This window comes from Colias croceus, chromosome 10, assembly GCF_905220415.1.
Source record: "Colias croceus chromosome 10, ilColCroc2.1".
NCBI classification, from domain to species: domain Eukaryota; kingdom Metazoa; phylum Arthropoda; class Insecta; order Lepidoptera; family Pieridae; genus Colias; species Colias croceus.
In genome coordinates, this window is record NC_059546.1 from 8,882,771 (window position 1) to 8,902,236 (window position 19,466).

Genomic DNA, 19,466 nt, shown 5'->3' on the forward strand with positions numbered 1-19,466 from the left:
GCCTACGTTTGATATCCATATAAATCCCAGTACAAAAACAGACCACAATTTAATCGTGGTCGTTATAATACGTGTGTACGCTCTCGCTTGACGTATTCACTTCTATGAAAAAACCCTTCTATCGTACGACATACAATCATGAAAATGTTCCCTAACATAACTTCTAACTAAAATGTTTGAGGAATGTCGTCATTATAAAGTCACAGAGCTAAAGCTGACGCCCCATACAAATCCAAGTCGCGACAGATTAATGGCCGTGATGAAAATGTCGTTACGTAAATCTGGACTTTCTTTGAAGGAATTAAAATGAGAAATAAGAATCTACAAAAACCTTGGCAAGATTTTCATTTGCTACAGCTTAATAGCGCAGCTTGATATCATTAACCAACTATTTTTATTAGGATTTTAGCGAGACTGTAGTAATTTAAAATTTTATACATAGAGACAGTTTCGTGATTTGATATTAGTCTTTGATAGCTTTAAAAAAAATCTCATTTTGATGTTATAAACAGGACATATTCAAAGCTGCTACAAATGTGATTGGCACTTTAGTCTAATGGTTTCTTGATTTCAAATGAAAGCTTGAACAGAGATATTCAATAGAATAGCAGATTAAATACAATTTATAATTAATATTAAAGTACACATAACACAAGCGAAAGCTTAGTATGGGATGAGATCGTGCCGTGTGTGAAAATTGTCCCGAAATATTTATTTATTATTTATTTACATTATAGACATGCATGTTTTTTTATCATTTCAGAATATTCATCCACATCTTGCAAAAACTCACGTGAAAAACCGACTGAACAAGATCGCTTCAGGAAAAGACATCGACTGGGCAACTGCAGAAGCTATGGCCTTCGGTATGTCAATGAGCAGTCATTATTTTTGTAATAGTTTTTATAAATAAAATAATTATGGTTTCAAAGATAGAACGTGACTAACGTTAACGTTAGTACGTGACTAACGAATATAATTATTTATTGATTTAGTCCACTACTTACAGCAGCAAAATTTCTCTTTTTATATTTTTGCTAGAAAATTTATCACGTTCGCGCAAATAAGAATTTGCTTCCCATTGTTCTCGCACGCGATGCTTTTCAATGATCTCACACTCATTATATTGAAATACTAGTATTTTCTGATTTTTTATAAATTAAAAATTTAGATGATTGTGGGAAACGGAACGGTGATAGATGAAAGAGAGGTATGAGGTGTGCGAGAGAGAAGAAAGGGATTGCGGCGGATGTAAGACGAAGTGTGCGTGCGGAATAAAGTTAAAATTTTTAAAGTAAATAAAGACGTATCTACAAGCAAACATTTATTTCAATCCCACATTAATGGGGGCTCGTCCGTCCGTAGATAACATCATCTGCATCATATATTTTACCACCTTCAATGACACAAACTCAATTTTGTATAGAAGCGTTGCCAGTCGAAAGGCCTGTGCACGATACCAATACCGATGAAAAAGAAAATCAGCAAGAAACAGGAATATTGTTTTGTAAGGAATCTATGCCAATCGTCGATAGTCCTATAATATTTTAATCAACCAACCAACCTGTTCAGATATTATATTGTAAAGAAACTTTGTCCAAAGCTAAGCAGGATTTAACGCTATCCCCTTTCAAATATAATGATGGCGATTACGATTCTGATGTCTCTGTCAAAGATAAAGATTACGAACCTATGGCATGTGATCATTATGTGACGATACAGAAGATGAATTAGAATCAAACAGATTCAAATGCACAAGAAAGCGTACCAAAAAAACATTTAAGAAGACACTCTTTACAAATCATAACATACAATAAATTTATACAAAAAGTACAAAAGCCAGTCAGTTATACGATTCTCACAAATCAACAGAACAGAATAAGAATTTTATATACTACAGCAGTGACTTAGAAAAGGTCATCATGCTGCCAAGGCTCGAAACTTCCAAAGCTGTAATCTTTTGTCTACGATTAACAGCATTCAACCAAACCTTCGGTCCAGTGGGAAAAATAACTAAAGATTCTAAGCCACTTGCCACTATTTGGCACGATGGTATCGCTGGCCGAAAACAAGAGGATATAATGCTTACTTAAACTTTTTTTCACGTTTCCTATTGTACGTCCCAAAATAAGGTTATTTTTCTCTATGTTGGCTGATATTGTAAACAGTGATTAAATTTAAACCAAACGCATTATTTTATACTATTTTGAACCAGGGCATACCTTTATGAGTTGCGACAAATTTCACCATCAAGTGAACCATCATCACTATATCATTAGTTGTGCTTGTATAAATTTAACGCGTGTAGAGCACTGTAAATATTTAGGCATTCAAATAGACCATAACCTAAGATGGATACCGCAAGCGAATTATTTAGCAAAAAAAATGCGGCGCCTGGTGTATATTTTTAAGTCACTTAATGCTGTGGCCAACAAGAACATCTTGATTCTGGCCTACAAAGCGTTGTGCGAAAGTCTGCTTCGCTACTGCATATGCACTTGGGGTGGTATGGCAAAAACGCATTTAATTCAAGTTGAACGAGCGCAACGCTGTCTCATTAAAGTTGCCTTGAAACTACCATTTAGATGTCCTACCACTGCAGTTCTCAAAGAAGCACAGGTGCTTAGTGTCCGCAAATTATTTTTCTTAAATATTCTACAGAGATACCATATCAATACTGTACCCACGCTTCAAGTAACGAATATACGGATAGATCGATGCCCTGTACCTGCTATTAAAAGTAAATTTGCTAACAAATCATACAGAGTACTAGCTCCTCGTATATACAACAAGTTGAACAATATTAATGTTAAAAAGCTAAATAGGAACGCCTTCAAGAAAACGGTTTTATCATGGCTAGACGACTATGATTACGATGGCATAGAAAATCTCCTTATCTCACAAGTTAAATAAATTAGTAATGTAACTCAACTCACCGTAATAATACCGATTACACAACATGTTCACTTGTTACCCAAATAATTTAAACACACACTCCCACAAAAACTCAAACACACATCCACCCACAATCACTCACATACATGCACATACACACACACGTACACACACACAAACACACACAAACACAAACACACACACACACACACACACACACACACACACACACACACACAAACACTCACACCACACATTCATTGGGTTGGCTATCCCCCTTTTATTTTTAATTTTTGCCTTTGTATAAATTTTCTTTTTGTTTTAACCTTTATCTAGACCACAATGTATTAAGGGAAGGGACTGGCTTTCTTAACACAGGCTATGCCTAGCAAGAGAGCCAGAGCCTCATAATCAATATTGTATATTTTAAAGGTGAAATAAAGATTTATTTTATTTTTATTTTTTATTTTATAAGTAGAACTTTCATTGAAAATTTCATTCAATTTCATTTCGAAGATACTCTGACCGCATTTCGTGCCAATGGAAAAGTTATTTGGAAGTCTTTGCAACCACAAGACTATTATTTACCCTTCTGTTGCGTTTTTCGTTATCATGGTTCCTTATGGTAACCGGTGTTTTAATCCATTTCGTTTGCCGTCTCATAATAAATTCAAAAACTTTAAGAAAATTGCCGAAGATATTAGCAGTGAAATTATCATTTTCGGGCAATTTATATGTTTGTCAACGATTCAGAAAACGTCTTAATAGTCAATTGCCGCCAAAATTCATATTATATTATTTTGAACCAAGACACACATCTAGATGCGATGCGACCTAGGCAAGTAGAACTTTAAATGAAAAATATAACAAATTATGACTTCTTTGATTTCGTAGATGCTCTGATCGTGATGGTCGATTAGTGCCAATGGGAAAGTTTTTTGGAAGACTTCATTAATTACCCAAATAATGTCGCATCCAAAACACCAATCAAGGGCATATCTAAAAATTGTTTTGAAAAGATACGTTTCTAAAGAACCCTCAAATATCAATAATATTTTGAACGCACCCTAAAAGAATAGACAAAGAAAGAAAAATTAATTACATTAAAACACTATCATCAATAATACAAAAGTTAACAATTTGATTGCCATAATTCACCTTCGAGATGACAATAAATATCATCAAAGAGCAAAATATTGATGAAGAAATAAAAGTTTTTAGTCGCGTTATTTCCTTGTTCTTTTTTACTTTTTGTTTCTTTTTTATTTTATACTATTGTTTTAGTGTTTTAAAATCTTTAATCGTATACACATAAACCGTGTCCCAAACAGGCTCGCTCCTCCTAGAAGGTCGTCACGTCCGTCTAAGCGGTGAAGACGTTGGTCGTGGAACATTCTCGCACCGACATGTGATGCTCGTGGACCAACAAAACGAGAACATGCACATACCATTGAACCACATACGGGAGGACCAGAAGGGATTCTTGGAGGTAAGGTTGGCCCAATGTGGCCCAATGTTGGCCAGTTTTTTGATTCTACATGCCGCTAGTCGAAAGTATTTATTATGTATAATTTTTCCCAGGGAAATATAAAATCAAATTTGTTTGGAGTACTTTCAGCTCGTGGGTGGAGCAGTTCTTTAACGAGATATATCATAGGATCTATCATCAATAATGCTTGTAATGAGATAGATTTAACTGCATGTTATGCTTCTTTTTTTCACAATAATCTGCAAGAAAGTAGCACAAGGCCAACAAACTTTTACTTGTCAACAAATTAATGACGGTTTAAAATTTCAACCGGAACTTTATCTCATAATTAAGAAGAACCTAACGACACTTAAGCTTAATATCAAGAGACACGTCTAGAATACAAAATACATACCTAATACTTATAAATATCTTTCGGAAACTAGAAATTGAAATTGCTTTTAAAACAAGAGCTAGATTGCTCACAATAGTTTGTTTCAAAGCGCTTAGTTAATATTTATTAAGCTCTCACATACCTTGAATACTAAATTACCCAATTCTAGTACTAGATAAATAAAACAATATGTTTTGTCGCTAAAATTCTTATTTACGACGCAAACTTTGTTCCTTATGCATTATTTATAGGGTGTTCAAAGTTCCCAATTTTTACGAACACAAATTGCTCTGACGAGATGGCGGTTTGTTTTCGATAACGTAGCTTGCATATTTATTATTTATTAGCTTTAGGCTTAGTTGTACGTTACATGTTTGGTTTAACTGTGTAAACAGTTTCGGTTAGGCATAAGTTAAGATTAAACAACATTACCATGATAATGTCTCATCAAATTAATATTTTATTCATTGGTGGTTTATATTTATGATAATTTTAATCATAAAAGTCTTTCAAAGACATGTGGGCTACAATTGCATGCATGTTAATACAAATAGAGAAGAAAAACATGCAAAAAACGACAACGACAAAATTAACCAACAATGAACATTAGTTCGGGAGTATGTTATTCCATCAATAGTTTACACTGATGACTTGATAGATATAACTTTTTCAGTATTTTATTACATACTGAAATGTCCTTTTTTTCTAAAGGTAGCAAACTCTATCCTCTCAGAAGAAGCAGTATTAGGTTTCGAGTACGGCATGGCGTGTGACAATCCAGACAATCTTTGTATATGGGAAGCGCAGTTTGGAGACTTTTACAATGGCGCCCAAATCATTGTTGATACTTTCGTCGCTTCTGGAGAGAGTAAGTAGACTAAACGAGATTTTTTACTTAATTTTATACGGTTTTTTTTGTGTCTGTCTATTGAAAATATTCCAAAAGAAATTAACTTATGAATTATTACAGTTATTGTACTATACTATATTCAGACTGTTATTACTAATATCTTACCCAAAAGTAGCACGCCTAATGATTAAGTGATTCGTCGCCTTACTCTGTGGCGTGACGATATTGCCATGACGCGACCTTAAAATTTTACTCCCAAAGCGCCCAAAGAAGTTTCACTTTAAATATTTATGAATTTTCTCTTTGATATTCTGTTAAATAAACCTTTTTGATTTTATAACTTTGTTAATGATGCTTCGGATTTTGTAATTAGCTAGGTTAATTGATGAAAACTCTACTGAATATTTTATGCTAAACCATCCGACCCAATTGACGTCGTTCAAATAAATGGCTTTTTAGTTTTTACATTTTCCTTCTTTTACGCGCGAAATATTGTCTATTTGATACTAATTTAATAAGATTCCTTATTTAGGAGGAAAAATTACTCCACAAATATTTATGCTATAGTAAATACTTGACAATGGCACGTCTAACATATCTAATAAAAAAATAATAATTTGTTTAATGCAGAATGCTTAAATTTTCTTTGTAAGCATGGTATTTAATTCTCATACCATGTTTTTTTTTTCAACTTTCTCCTCTATTAAAATAAAATACTCGTTTAAAATCATGAAACCAGACAATCGTCTCTAAATTTTCAACAGTTTAATTACCACGACATTGTATATTGGTATCCAATAAACATAAAATTATTAAAATTTTGCCAAATCCTTTCACTTCAATATTACCTAAGCATGTTCACTATCCATGTTTATTAAATGTACACGTATTCACCCTCCCACATAGCTAAATGGGTCCGCAGCAACAGTCTTGTAATGCTCCTTCCTCACGGCTACGACGGTGCCGCGTCAGATCACTCCTCATGTAGACTCGAACGGTTCCTCCAACTCACTGATAGTTCAGAGACATCTCCCGACTCGGAGGCTGTGAACATGCAAGTTGTCAATCCCACCACACCGGCACAGTACTTCCACTTATTGAGGAGACAGGTAAGTTTCTTAGAAATCGACATGTTGGTTTAAGTAGTTTAGGTAAGTAAGGTGCTGGAAAATCAAGTATGGATACTTCAATGTGAACCCAAATAGGACAAGAATTTGTGAGTAGCGAGCGAAAACATACTGGAATAATTCTACCACCTGTTAAGGAGACAAGTAAACTTAGAGATATTATAAAAATAAATGGTTACAGACTATAAGTAGACCACATACAAATAGGGAAACTGGTTTAGGAAAACTACTGCTTTATTACTGCCACCCGTTAAGGAATTTTTTTTATACTCAACAGATAGGTAATCCAGAGAACTTTATAAAAAAAAATCTGTAATAATTCTTAATCGATGGTTCAGCTTTTAAACCAAAAAGGGGAAAAAAATAATATTTTTGCGAAAATAACTTAAACTTCAAAACATTCAGACCAGAACTAAACGAAATATTTTCCTACAGGTAGTCAGAAATTACCGCAAACCCTTAGTAATAGCATCGCCAAAGATTCTCCTGCGGTCTGCGGCCGCTGTGAGTTCACTCGCAGACTTCGCTCCAGGAACATTCTTTAGACCCGTTATTGGTGAGTTGGATACTTCTCGTATATTCATCATTATTGTTTGTTCTCTTTTTTTGTAGTATTTATGTATTGCATGTAGATTGTAAAGTACATATAAACATATCAATGTATTATGTTCAACGAATGACCCTTATAACACAGTATGTAAAAAAATGTATTTGGTTTTGAGTCAAATAAACTTTTGTTTAACCTAGCAATACGGGTCAGTGTTTAAACTCAGTAAGTATGTAAAAAATGTATGTACCTACAAATTATATCTGTATATTCCTTCCTTGTTTTTGAGTCAAATAAACTTTATTTATTTAATTAATCATTAGGTACGTAGTTTACTTACAGTTGTATTACTGGCTACTGCCCTAAATCTACTGGGGACAACAATTATTTTATTTGTGTAGAACTCATCGATCTGTTCAATGGGCAAATTTTTCATAAAACGCACCAGAGCAAGAGTCAATCTTCACAAACACTTGTACTTGTATTTTACTTTCAATTTGCATGAAATTAAGCCAAACTTTTGTTTAAAACATTGATTCACACATTCCTCGCTTGAAATCAAATGCATGTATCAAACCAAAAATAACGTTCTAGAAAGTTCCAGAACTTCCAGAAATCTTTTGAACTACCTATTTCTTTTATTGCCTCTTTATATTATCGTTTTCTATTCTCCAGGTGATACTTACGCAGAGCCACTTCGCGTAAAACGCGTAATTCTGGTCAGCGGGAAACATTACTATGAGTTACATAAACAGAGACTTCAGAACAAAATAGAAGATGTGGCCATTATACGAGTGGAGGGTTTGTGTCCCTTCCCCGTGCAGGGCTTGCAGGCGGAACTCGCCAAATATGCTAATGCTAGAAGTAAGTTTTTAATTATTGTTTAAATTAACTAATTCGTATTTATTAGGGGAGATTTTCAGAAATAATATATAATTTATTTTTAAATTTTAACAGATTTTAGATCTAAAACACATTCACGATGATCTTATTGGAACGAAGTTCTGTATCGCGCGGTACGCTAGCTAAGGGGGCTGGGCGAGCGTTACGAAAAATTCTCGAAAATTATAGGTTGTAGTGCTTGGAGAGCGCTACCAGCGTATGAACATACCTTCACTTATTTCATTTATCATTTAACTCTTAAATATTGTGAATTTATTTAATTATACCTCCTATAATACTTATTTTGAAACAAAAGGAACTTCGTTCCAATTGGTCGTCCCACATGTAACATGTAACATGTGACGTCGATAAAGCGACATTTCAACTAATAAAACAACATATAATAAGAATCTGCATAGTACAATAGTAGTAAAAAATCCTCTCAAAATATAACTAGCAAGACGTTCAACACTATTAGTCCACATTCCCAATAACCCTGTTAGAGATTGCTCTAGAATATAGTCTGGTCGCACGGTGGCCGTTATTTCCCGCCTCGTTTCCGTAACCTCTATGTACATAGGTACTTCGCTTTTACATATTTTCTACGTTACGTTATTAACTTGCGACACTTGAAATTGTATAATGGACTTTTATGTTACTGAACGTTATATTAAGTAGCAAATTAAATTGTGGGATACATTCTTAAATTAATATTTGTAGGATAATTTCTTATATTTAACCGACTTCTAAAAAATGATAATTATTCGTAACTTGTAGTTTTAAGAACCCGAAAATTAGGGCATATTGTAAATTATTAAATAGAATGAATTATAATAGACTAGACCTAAGGACTAGACGAAACTTTTACCATGTTAAGAAATGTGTACATTGTACAAAATACATATTTTCTACATATAATAAAAAATAGTATCGAAACTAATTTATTGAAATTAATTGAGAAACAGGAAACAACCAATCATAAGATATATTTTTCGATCAATTAACTTTATTCTCTGAATTCCTCAATAAGAAGGAGCTCATAAGAAATAATTCAAATATGTTGATTAAATTATATTTTTATTATTTCAGAATTCATTTGGAGTCAAGAGGAGCACAGAAACATGGGCGCGTGGTCCTTCATTAAGCCTCGCTTCGAAAATCTTTTAGGCAAAAAGGTAAGTTATTTTATAATAATACTAGCTTTCCACCCGCGGCTTCGCCCGCGTTTTCAAAGAAAAACCCGCATAGTTCCCGTTCCCGTGGGATTTCCGGGATAAAACCTATCCTATGTGTTAATCCAAGTTACCCTCTATATGTGTGCTAAATTTCATTCAAATCCATTCAGTAGTTTTTACGTGAAAGAGTAAACATCCATACATCCATACTTACAAACTTTCGCCTTTATAATAGTAGTAGGATTATCGAAATTATAGACAAAATAATATAGCTTAAACCTTCCTTTAGTTAGCCATTTTAATTGAATTTATCGATAAGTAGTTCCATCGTTATCGTTCTATAGATAGTTTTAATATATATTTTACTGACACACACACTGATCCTTAAAACTAGTAACTACTGAGGCCTTATCAATTAAGAGTGATCTTTTTCAGGCAATCCACTGTGTGAAGTTTATAGTGATAGAATATCATACTGTATCCCTGAATATCTGTCCTTGATCTAATTTAAATACCTTGTATTTTTTTAATATCTATATAATCAAAAAATATTTGATAAGTATTAAACTAAATGTATGTTTCTTTTTTTCAGCTTATTTACTCGGGTCGCAGTGAAGCCGCTACCCCCGCAGTGGGAACTCCCGTGTTACATCGCGCTGAAGTCGAACATATTATAAAAGATCCCTTATTTAATATCAAATAAATATATTTTATTAAGGAATGTGTGCAATAGTTTAATTTTTGTATTAACAAAATTGGTGCATTGAGACATTTTGATTTTTAATTTGTAAATGACTTTGTATTATAACTTGTTTATATTCTTCAATTTTTATTTTTTAAAACAACCACGAAATGTTTATTGAAACATTTGTCATAATTTCATAAAGGATTTTTAAACCTCAAGCGCATTTAAAATACGTAGCGTATAAGCTGTAATCATTATTTTTTAAATAAAATATATTAAGCAAAGCTTCTCTTTTAATCGCTATTTAAACCACTCTACACTTAGTGTCTCAATTTACATGTGTTTTGTTCGATATGAAACCCAGCCTAGCAATCCTACTTCCAATAAAAAAAATACAACTAAGTCCTTATCTAAAGAGATTATAAAATTTTTCATTTAGAATTGAATCGAGAATTTAACATATAATTTTTTTTATTACTCAATTAGCGAAATCTGAACTGAAAACTATTCAAATCGAGCTATCAAACCGAGCTTACTATACGTCTTATAAACCAATTTTATTTTTTTATCTAATTTACGACACATCACATTTTTCTATGGAAAAATTCCAATGATAGATAGCTTTCATTCACTATTCATACATTAGTAACCAAGCAAACAGTTGAATCAATAATCCCTAACAACACTATCAAAGTATCAACCAAGTATCAAATAAACATGGCTGGTAAAGGAAAAGGCAAGAAAAAAGAAAAAGAGGAAGGTGGTGACAAGAAAAAAGGCAAAAAAGGTGGAGTAAGAGTTAAGAAAGGGAAAGCAAAAGGCAGATGTAATGTGGACATGCTAACTGACGCAGCTATGGATAACGTGTACTACGCTTGCCATAATGTTCAGGAATTGTTACAGGCAAGGGGATTCCATCCACCTGATTTTAATAAAAAGAAGAAGAAGGGTAAACGATAAGTTTTCTTTTATTTGTTGTAGGATGAGTCGAAAATAAAATGTTAGTACGGAAAGAGGTTTTATTTTACGCCCTTCATAGTTACCCAACACCCCAATACGCATTCTCTTCAGGGTTATTTATATTCAAAACTCGTTTGTAGATTTCCATATAAGTACACGGATCTTTTAATGAGGAATATATTTTATTACTTTTAATGAAAATTAAGTTTATTTACCGAATTGTTGTTCATATTTAAAATAGAAAACATCAAAATCAATAAGTACATAGTTTTTATATTCTATCTAAACACTCTACTTTACTACAAAATAATTTTTAGTTACTTCAATTACTACAAATAATTATTAATTTTTCCTTTTAGCCTCTCTTTTCGCGGAAAACTCTCGTCTTGATCCTGCAAATGCGAAACCTCCCAGTCTACCTGGATGCGAGGTGATCATGCCCGAAATTCGCATCCGTCAGACTGAGGTTCTTAAAACGCTGCGGAATCTTGACGTGAATAAAGCCAGTGGCCCTGATGGAATTCCAGCCATAGTACTTAAAACCTGTGCGCCTGAACTTGCTCCTGTTCTGACACGCCTCTTTCGCCTCTCAATGACGACTGGAATAGTACCGAAATCGTGGAAGCTTGCCAACGTGCAGCCCGTGCCCAAAAAAGGCAGTCGTGCCGACCCCTCCAACTATAGGCCAATTTCAGTCACGTCCATACTCTGTAAGACTATGGAACGTGTACTGAACAGTAGGCTCCTGGCACACCTAGAAGCGAACGACCTTCTCAGTGACCGACAATACGGGTTCCGCCGAAACCGGTCCACTGGGGATCTTCTAGCGTACGCCACCTACATCTGGAGCGAGGCCATAGAGAATAATGGGGAAGCACTTGCTGTCTCCCTTGATATCTCGAAGGCCTTCGATAGGGTCTGGCATGATAGCCTAATTGGCAAGCTTCCATCCTACGGTCTGCCTGCCGGTTTCTGCGCCTGGATCTCAGATTTTCTGAGAGACCGGTCGCTTCGAGTAGTCGTTGATGGCTGCTCGTCCGACCAAAAGGCTATTAATGCCGGGGTCCCTCAGGGATCAGTTCTCTCCGCAACACTCTTTCTGCTACACATCAACGATCTGCTGAAACCCGGTATCTATGGGTACGCAGACGATAGCACTGTTGTGGAGAGATATGTATCCAGCGCACGAACCAGTACGGCACAAATCCAGTCCCTACGAGAGTCGATGGTCGATCGCATGAACTTGTCCTTACAGGCGGTCTCCGATTGGGGCGATGCCAATCTGGTCAAGTTCAACGCGACGAAGACCCAGGCGTGTCTATTCTCCGCTAAACGGAGTCCATTCCACCTGACTCCGACTTTCCAGGGTGTGTCCGTGCCGATAACCAACCACCTCGAGCTTCTTGGCATTACCTTGACGCCTACTCTGAACTTTGGTTCGTATATAGAATCCAAAGCCCAAGTAGCCTCTAAAAAGCTTGGCATTCTGGCGAAGGTGAGACAGTATTTCAGCCCGGGACAGCTGCTCAACCTTTATCAAGCACAAGTCCGATCGTGCATGGAGTACTGCTCTCACCTCTGGGACGGTTCCGCCAAGTACCAGCTGGAGGCGCTTGAGGCGATAGAGAGGCGTGCCAAGAGGCTAATAAACGACGATGAGCTAGTAGGCACAAAACTCCAGAGCCTCGCCCACCGTCGCAGAGTGGCAAGTTTATCGGTTTTTTATCGGATACACTTTGGTGAGTGCGCTGCGGAATTGCACGATTTAATTCCGCCATCCCCGTTTTTCCATCGATCGTCGAGGCGCACAGACTCTAGGCATCGCCATATGGTGGACGTTCCATGTACCCGGACAAAGCGGTTCGGATCGACATTCTTCATCCGAACCGCGAGGGACTGGAACATGCTTCCTGAGTCTGTGTTCCCCGACGAGTACAATATGGGGGTCTTCAAGCGAAGAGTGAACGGGTACCTTCTAGGGAAGCGCGCTCCATCTTAGGCCACATCTCAGCTTACCATCAGGCGAGATCGTGGTCAAGCGCTTCCCTATCGCACAATTAAAAAAAAAAAAAAAAAAAAAAAAAAAAATTATTTTCGTAAGTTAATCCAATCTGCATCAATGTTTTAACGATAACACGCTTTTCCAACACATAGCAATTAATGTAGGCTATTTACTTATCGAAAGGCCGAAGCAATAAGATCACAACGGAAGGCACTCAGCCTGAGAGCCCTTCTACCGTTTGAGACCGATCGCCTACAGTTTACGATTTATGCGATTTGCTGAACCAAGAAAATGTGTTCTACTCTTTATCATATTACTTAGGTATATTAACATGATTAATTCCTAGAGAGAAAGATTCGACGTAATTGTAATCCATACTTATTAATATTATAAATGCGAAAGTAACTCTGTCTGTCTGTCTGTTACTCAATCACGCCTAAACTACTGAACCAAATTTCATGAAATTTGGTATGGAGATATTTTGATACCCGAGAAAGGACATAAGACGGAAAAATGACGCAATCCCGGAAATCCCACGGGAACGGGAATTATGCGGGTTTTCTTTGACTGCGCGGGCGAAGCCGCGGGCTGAAACCTAGTTATTTAATATTTCCTGATTTGGCCTGCCTATGTAAACTTACAATTTTTTTTATTGAGACACAGTTGTTAGGTACATATTCAAAAAGGCATTATGATATGTGCAAATGAGTTTTTGATTTAAAAAATATATGTCATTTATCAAGTCAAGTCACTTCATCGCTGTAACTTTGTTTACTTTTTATTTCTTTTAAGCTTATGTAGTTAACATGCTTTGAGAAAATCACTAATACTTTAAATATCAAATAATTTAGAAGAAAATTAAAAATATGTAGTTTAAATCAACCAAGCTGCTCTACAGATTTCATTTCAACCAAACCAATGCCAAGCAAAATGTCATGTAAATTTATCCAGTAATATTGAAAACTCCTAATAAGTAAGTAGCAAGTGTTTATTAGCTGAACCAATATAAAATTGTGGAACTGTTGATCGAGTTCTTGACTTAGTTTTGTCGCAGTAAAATATTACGACCCAGAAAATTTCATGATATTTCCACAAAGAGCTCTTATCTTACAAGTTACTGCAGTTACAGAAACTTCATTCAAGGATTCTTAATACGTACTTGTGTAAGATTCTGTACAGAGAAAATGTTTTATTGGTTATTGGTTTTGTCATAACTTTCGAATGTAGTTCAGTAGCATATATCATTTGTACCATTGTTACATTTTGCGTTTTAGTATACAGTTTTGATTCAGAGATATTATATGCAAACCTATTCACGGTTAGCGAAGCTTTATTGACGTGTCTCTTAAAGGCTCTTGTGATGAAATAGCAAACATAAAAAACCAAACCAGAAAATTTATGCAGAAATAGCAATAGCATTTTGATTATGTTTTGTATAACATCAATCCAACATTGAAATTCTGTAAACACATCTTCAAGACATAACTATTATCCATATTCGTATAGTTGGGATACATTTGCTGAACGATTTTCACTTGAACGATATCGTCTCTCGTTACTTTTACCCAACTCACCGAGATACGAAACCTATTCTAGAAATTTCTCTTTATGGATGTGCAACCCGAAGGAAGATACGATTTACTATAGTAATGAAACTTATTGGATGGGCAAAAACATGCAAAAACATTGTTTTGTAGCTATTCACTTTAAATAAAGAACTACTGCATCGATTTAGATTATCTTTTGATCAAAAAATAGCGAATTTCCCGAGGAGGGTTGTAGTAGGTATATAATTTCTTAAGTTTTAGTCAACGCTAACCATGGGAGTGCCAGCAGTAGGAATAGATTTGGGTACAACATACTCTTGCGTTGGGGTGTTCCAGCATGGCAAAGTTGAAATTATAGCAAACGATCAAGGGAACAGAATTACACCATCTTATGTTGCCTTTACTGAAACTGAAAGGTTTATTGGTGATGCTGCCAAAAATCAGGTATTATGACATGATATTCAACTCCTAATACATAGCTGTACCTACTATTTATCGCAACGACTTCCATATGATCCAATTTGAATCTGTATAGCAAAACATATCTCATTAATAGCTAGGCTATAATATTTAAAGCAACGACGTCCATATAAAAATAGATCTAATTTAGATCTTTACAAACTTCTACTGGTTTATGGCTTCAATGATTGAAAGGTTAATTATATATCTGAAGATTGTCGTATACTTATTTCTACTTACAGTATTGAACTATAGTAGTTCAGTAATTATATACCTACACTTATTAAATAATACACTTAAAATTTAGTTGCCAATTCACTGATTATTATAGTCAAATCAAAGATACATAATAAAATATTGTCATTCACTATATAGATAGCCATGAATCCGAAAAATACTGTGTTCGATGCAAAACGCCTAATTGGCCGTAAATTTGATGATCCTACTGTTCAACAAGACTTGAAGCATTGGCCGTTCGAAGTTATTTCTGACGGTGGTAAACCAAAGATTGTCGTTGAATATAAGAAAGAGAAGAAAAAGTTTTCTGCGGAAGAAATATCTTCAATGGTTTTAACAAAAATGAAAGATATTGCATCTACATATCTCGGAGGAACAGTTAAGGACGCAGTGATTACTGTGCCTGCTTATTTCAACGATTCTCAACGCCAAGCCACTAAAGACGCCGGTGTCATTGCTGGTATAAATGTTCTCAGAATTATAAATGAGCCAACAGCAGCCGCACTCGCTTACGGCTTGGACAAAAATCTTAAAGGCGAAAAGGACGTACTAATATTCGATCTAGGCGGCGGAACATTCGATGTGTCTATTTTACAAATATCTGAAGGATCTCTTTTCGAAGTTAGATCAACCGCTGGAGACACACATCTAGGCGGAGAAGATTTTGATAACCGAATGGTTGATCATTTTAGTGCTGAATTCGACCGCAAATACAAAAAGAATATAAAAGAGAACCCCAAAGCAGTGAGACGTTTGAGAACAGCATGCGAAAGAGCAAAACGAACACTATCGTCTAGTACCGAAGCTACTATAGAAGTAGATGCTCTTCATGAAGGCATCGATTTTTATTCGAAAATATCTAGAGCTCGATTTGAAGAACTTTGTTCAGATTTATTCAAACAAACATTAGGTCCTGTCGAAAGAGCACTTAAAGATGCAGGACTACACACGAGAGAAATACACGATGTAGTCATGGTTGGAGGTTCTACTCGAATACCTAAGATACAAAGATTATTACAGGTAACTCTTTAGTTATTTCATGAAAACACCAATTACAATATTATTTAGAAACATGAAATAGTATTTTTCATTTTCATCATTTTTTTACCATCATGTGTTTCATCTTTTTCATAATTCTAGGACTTTTTCGGTGGGAAGACGTTAAATCTATCCATAAATCCTGACGAAGCGGTAGCTTATGGAGCAGCAGTTCAAGCAGCCATTCTTACCGGATCGAAAGATGAACGTCTACAAGAAGTATTACTTGTGGATGTTACACCACTATCTTTAGGTATAGAGACCGCTGGAGGGGTTATGACCAAATTAGTTGAAAGGAATACAAGGATACCCATAGCTCAGAAAAAGACATTTTCGACCTATGCTGATAACCAACCGGCAGTCACGATACAGGTAAGCTTTCCTAAGCGAAGTTTTTTTTTCCTGTTATTAAAACAATAATAATAATATGTACACTGTACATTTTTACAGATAATAATCATCGCTCTTTTGATTAATCAAAACAAAGAACAAGTAGCTGCAAAAAAATACTATTAAATTCATTTGATTTTTTCCCATAGGTATACGAAGGAGAACGAGTCATGACGCGAGACAATAATTTATTGGGAACATTCAACCTTACTGGTATACCGCCAGCGCCTAGAGGAGTACCACAAATTGAAGTAAGAACATTATTTTACATAATGTTGATTTATATAATATAAAAACATTTATGAATGAAATTACAGATTTTACAGATAAAATTTTATAACAGCGTTGTAAGCAAATAATATAAAAACAACCATAAAATTCTTCAGGTCACATTTGATATCGACGCAAATGGAATCCTCAATGTAAGCGCGGAAGACCGAAGCACCGGCCGCACAGAACGTATCACCATTTCCAATGACAAGGGGCGTCTTAACAAAACCGATATTGAGAAAATGCTGCACGATGCTGAGAAATACAAGGCGGAAGACGAAGCAATAAGGAACCGAGTGGAAATTCGTAATCAACTTGAAAGCTATCTGTTTGGTTGTAAAGCTGTAAGTTGATTAGAGGGTATATGGACAACACATAAATATTTTTTATATTCAGTTTTATAGCATTGTACCCTATGTTTAAGTGTAATTATTTGTAAATTTTCTCGCCTCATCATCAAGATTTTTTTATACTTTTAATTTTTTCAAATACTTTTAAGTTTTGTCACAATACGACGGATTGCAGTAACTTTTTTGCAGTGGCAATTCGGACAACAAACTTCACCAAATTTGTCAAATCTGGCATACGCTACATTGTTAAATATATACTTAAATATTTTACAGGCCGTAGAAACAGCTGGAAATCGTCTAACAGACAGCGAGAAGACAGAAGTAATGACGGAATGTTCGAACCAATTGCAATGGCTGGAGAGTCATCCAGAGGCATCAACTACAGAGTTACAAGAACAATTGAAGAAAGCGCAAGCTGTCTGCCAATCAGCCATGATGAAGCTGCATGGTGTTGTGGGAGGACCTAGCTGTACCAGATCTGCGAGGTCTACAGGACCAAGAGTTGAAGAAATTGATTAGACAAGTTTTTAGAACAACTAAACCACAAACTTAGTGGTGGAATACCTCTCAAAGTTTTAAGGACAACCAATGGAAGAACCATTTTGGAAAACTATGCAGAAAACCATATTTAAAGTAGATTTTATTTTATAATCATATTCTTTATGCATTTTAGAGTGTATTGTAAATTTGGATACACACAATCTCATATTGAACATTTTAAAATAAATATTTCACCAAACACCAGCTATTTCATTCACCATTTTCTTTACATACTGTTTCCACGATCTCGCCAACAGAAAAAAAAAACACACGTAAAGACTTTCATACCCATTTGAACTCTTTAGATGATTTATAAAAAAACAGCAAATGGCCAGACCATGAGCTGTTTCGATCAAACTTATTCCAAATCAGTATGTGTGTGTGTGTGTGTGTGTGTGAGAGTCATGAAAGTGTTACAGTCATACACATAGAATCAGAACATTTTTATATTTACCGTTTAAAACGTGGTACTCTCTTTACGTGGTGATTGTATTAGAATTATATTATATTATTCAATAATATAATTCTAGTAATATTAGAATTATATTATATTATTCAATAATATAATTCTAATATTACATTAATTCTAATATTACAATATCACCAAAATATATTATTAAACAATTCGATATTTGTGACCTAAAATAAATAGAGAGAAACGAAATAATAAACGCATAGCCATAGAAAAATCATTTAATCCAAAAATATAACAAAAATAAATGGTAATCAAATCCAGTAGGAACTAGCCTAAATAATGCCTCACAACTTTTTAAACATAAATTAGTAAAAAATACATACCGTAAATTACCTTGTAATAATTCTGGAAATCATGTCAAATAGAGCTACAAAATATAAGTTACAAAGTATTTAATACTCATTAATCATAAAAAACTAAAAAGTTAACACAGTTTTAATTACACTTAAGAAGGTATATATAATTTTTATTTTTAATAATATTTGAATCGTCATCTATTTTTGTCAATTTTTTAAAAACAAACACTTCAAATTCCATCCCAATTTTTACGTTGTTCCACGGCATAATATTGTGACGATTTCAACCCCCATTTTCAAATCTTAAATGCATTATTTGTAACTTATATTTTTAGTTCTAAACCAATAGTCAATCGAACAACGACTTTGTTGCACAAAAAAAGGCATATGATAATATATCATATTCGCTATGAGATAAGTTCTATATTTGCGTGCGTTCTTTGGATATGAATCGTTCTAAAAGCATCGTGTATCTATTAACTTTTGTGCCCTTAAACATTTACCGATTTCAGAATTAAATATATAAATAAATATATTTACGGAATGAACTTTCTTCTTAGTTTAAAGTTTTAGTATTTATTAATTATTTGTTAAATTCATTTAAGACCATAAGAACCATTCGAAGATTTTTTCACCAGAAAATCAAAATTATCTATGAAAAGAGGTATTCATGGAGAATACTAGAAGATACTAATACATAATGTAAATTATACTTTGTAGGGCAAAATCGTGTTTATTTTAATACTTACTATGATAGATTGATATTGTGTATCAGTGCCAACGTAAAAAATAAATATTTAAAGTTATCATATCATAACATATATTTTTAAACGTAAACCCAATATTGAATTAAAAACGATGTTTTTTTTTCGTTGTTAT

At 34.5% G+C, this 19,466-nt stretch overlaps 3 protein-coding genes across 4 annotated transcripts in view; all 3 read left to right on the top strand.

Annotated features, from left to right (window-relative positions):
• Window positions 1–10,272, top strand: part of LOC123694974 (probable 2-oxoglutarate dehydrogenase E1 component DHKTD1 homolog, mitochondrial) — a 35,895-nt gene extending 25,623 nt beyond the window's left edge. Inside the window, exons 13-20 of the mRNA XM_045640623.1 lie at window positions 764–866; window positions 4,227–4,384; window positions 5,469–5,625; window positions 6,514–6,716; window positions 7,170–7,290; window positions 7,957–8,145; window positions 9,253–9,338; window positions 9,931–10,272. Of these exons, the coding sequence (XP_045496579.1) occupies window positions 764–866; window positions 4,227–4,384; window positions 5,469–5,625; window positions 6,514–6,716; window positions 7,170–7,290; window positions 7,957–8,145; window positions 9,253–9,338; window positions 9,931–10,041 (1,128 nt within the window). The 3' untranslated portion in view covers window positions 10,042–10,272. The remainder of the gene's footprint in view (window positions 1–763; window positions 867–4,226; window positions 4,385–5,468; window positions 5,626–6,513; window positions 6,717–7,169; window positions 7,291–7,956; window positions 8,146–9,252; window positions 9,339–9,930) is intronic.
• Window positions 10,273–10,688: 416 nt separating this feature from the next.
• On the top strand, window positions 10,689–10,997 carry LOC123695144 (small lysine-rich protein 1). Its single transcript, XM_045640885.1, has one exon. The coding sequence runs from the start codon at window positions 10,741–10,743 to the stop codon at window positions 10,981–10,983; it is 243 nt and encodes an 80-aa protein (XP_045496841.1). The 5' UTR covers window positions 10,689–10,740; the 3' UTR covers window positions 10,984–10,997.
• Window positions 10,998–13,772: 2,775 nt separating this feature from the next.
• LOC123694883 (heat shock protein 68-like) lies at window positions 13,773–18,017 on the top strand. Of its 2 annotated transcripts, none has more exons than XM_045640487.1 (7): window positions 13,773–13,958; window positions 14,788–14,976; window positions 15,367–16,248; window positions 16,369–16,638; window positions 16,806–16,907; window positions 17,043–17,270; window positions 17,550–18,017. In XM_045640487.1, the coding sequence occupies exons 2-7, from the start codon at window positions 14,806–14,808 to the stop codon at window positions 17,793–17,795; spliced, it is 1,899 nt and encodes a 632-aa protein (XP_045496443.1). In that variant the 5' UTR covers window positions 13,773–13,958; window positions 14,788–14,805; the 3' UTR covers window positions 17,796–18,017. The 2 variants fall into 2 exon arrangements, with proteins under 2 accessions (XP_045496443.1, XP_045496444.1); XM_045640488.1 differs by having other exon boundaries at window positions 14,794–14,976.
• The last annotated feature ends 1,449 nt before the right edge of the window (window positions 18,018–19,466 follow it).

Coding starts and splice junctions, on each gene's coding strand:
- LOC123695144 (XM_045640885.1), top strand. CDS start 10,741: ATGGCTGGTAAAGGAAAAGGCAAGAAAAAAGAAAAAGAGGAAGGTGGT.
- LOC123694883 (XM_045640487.1), top strand. CDS start 14,806: ATGGGAGTGCCAGCAGTAGGAATAGATTTGGGTACAACATACTCTTGC. Junction 16,249..16,368: donor AGATACAAAGATTATTACAG/GTAACTCTTTAG, acceptor TCATAATTCTAG/GACTTTTTCGGTGGGAAGAC. Junction 16,639..16,805: donor AACCGGCAGTCACGATACAG/GTAAGCTTTCCT, acceptor TTTTTCCCATAG/GTATACGAAGGAGAACGAGT.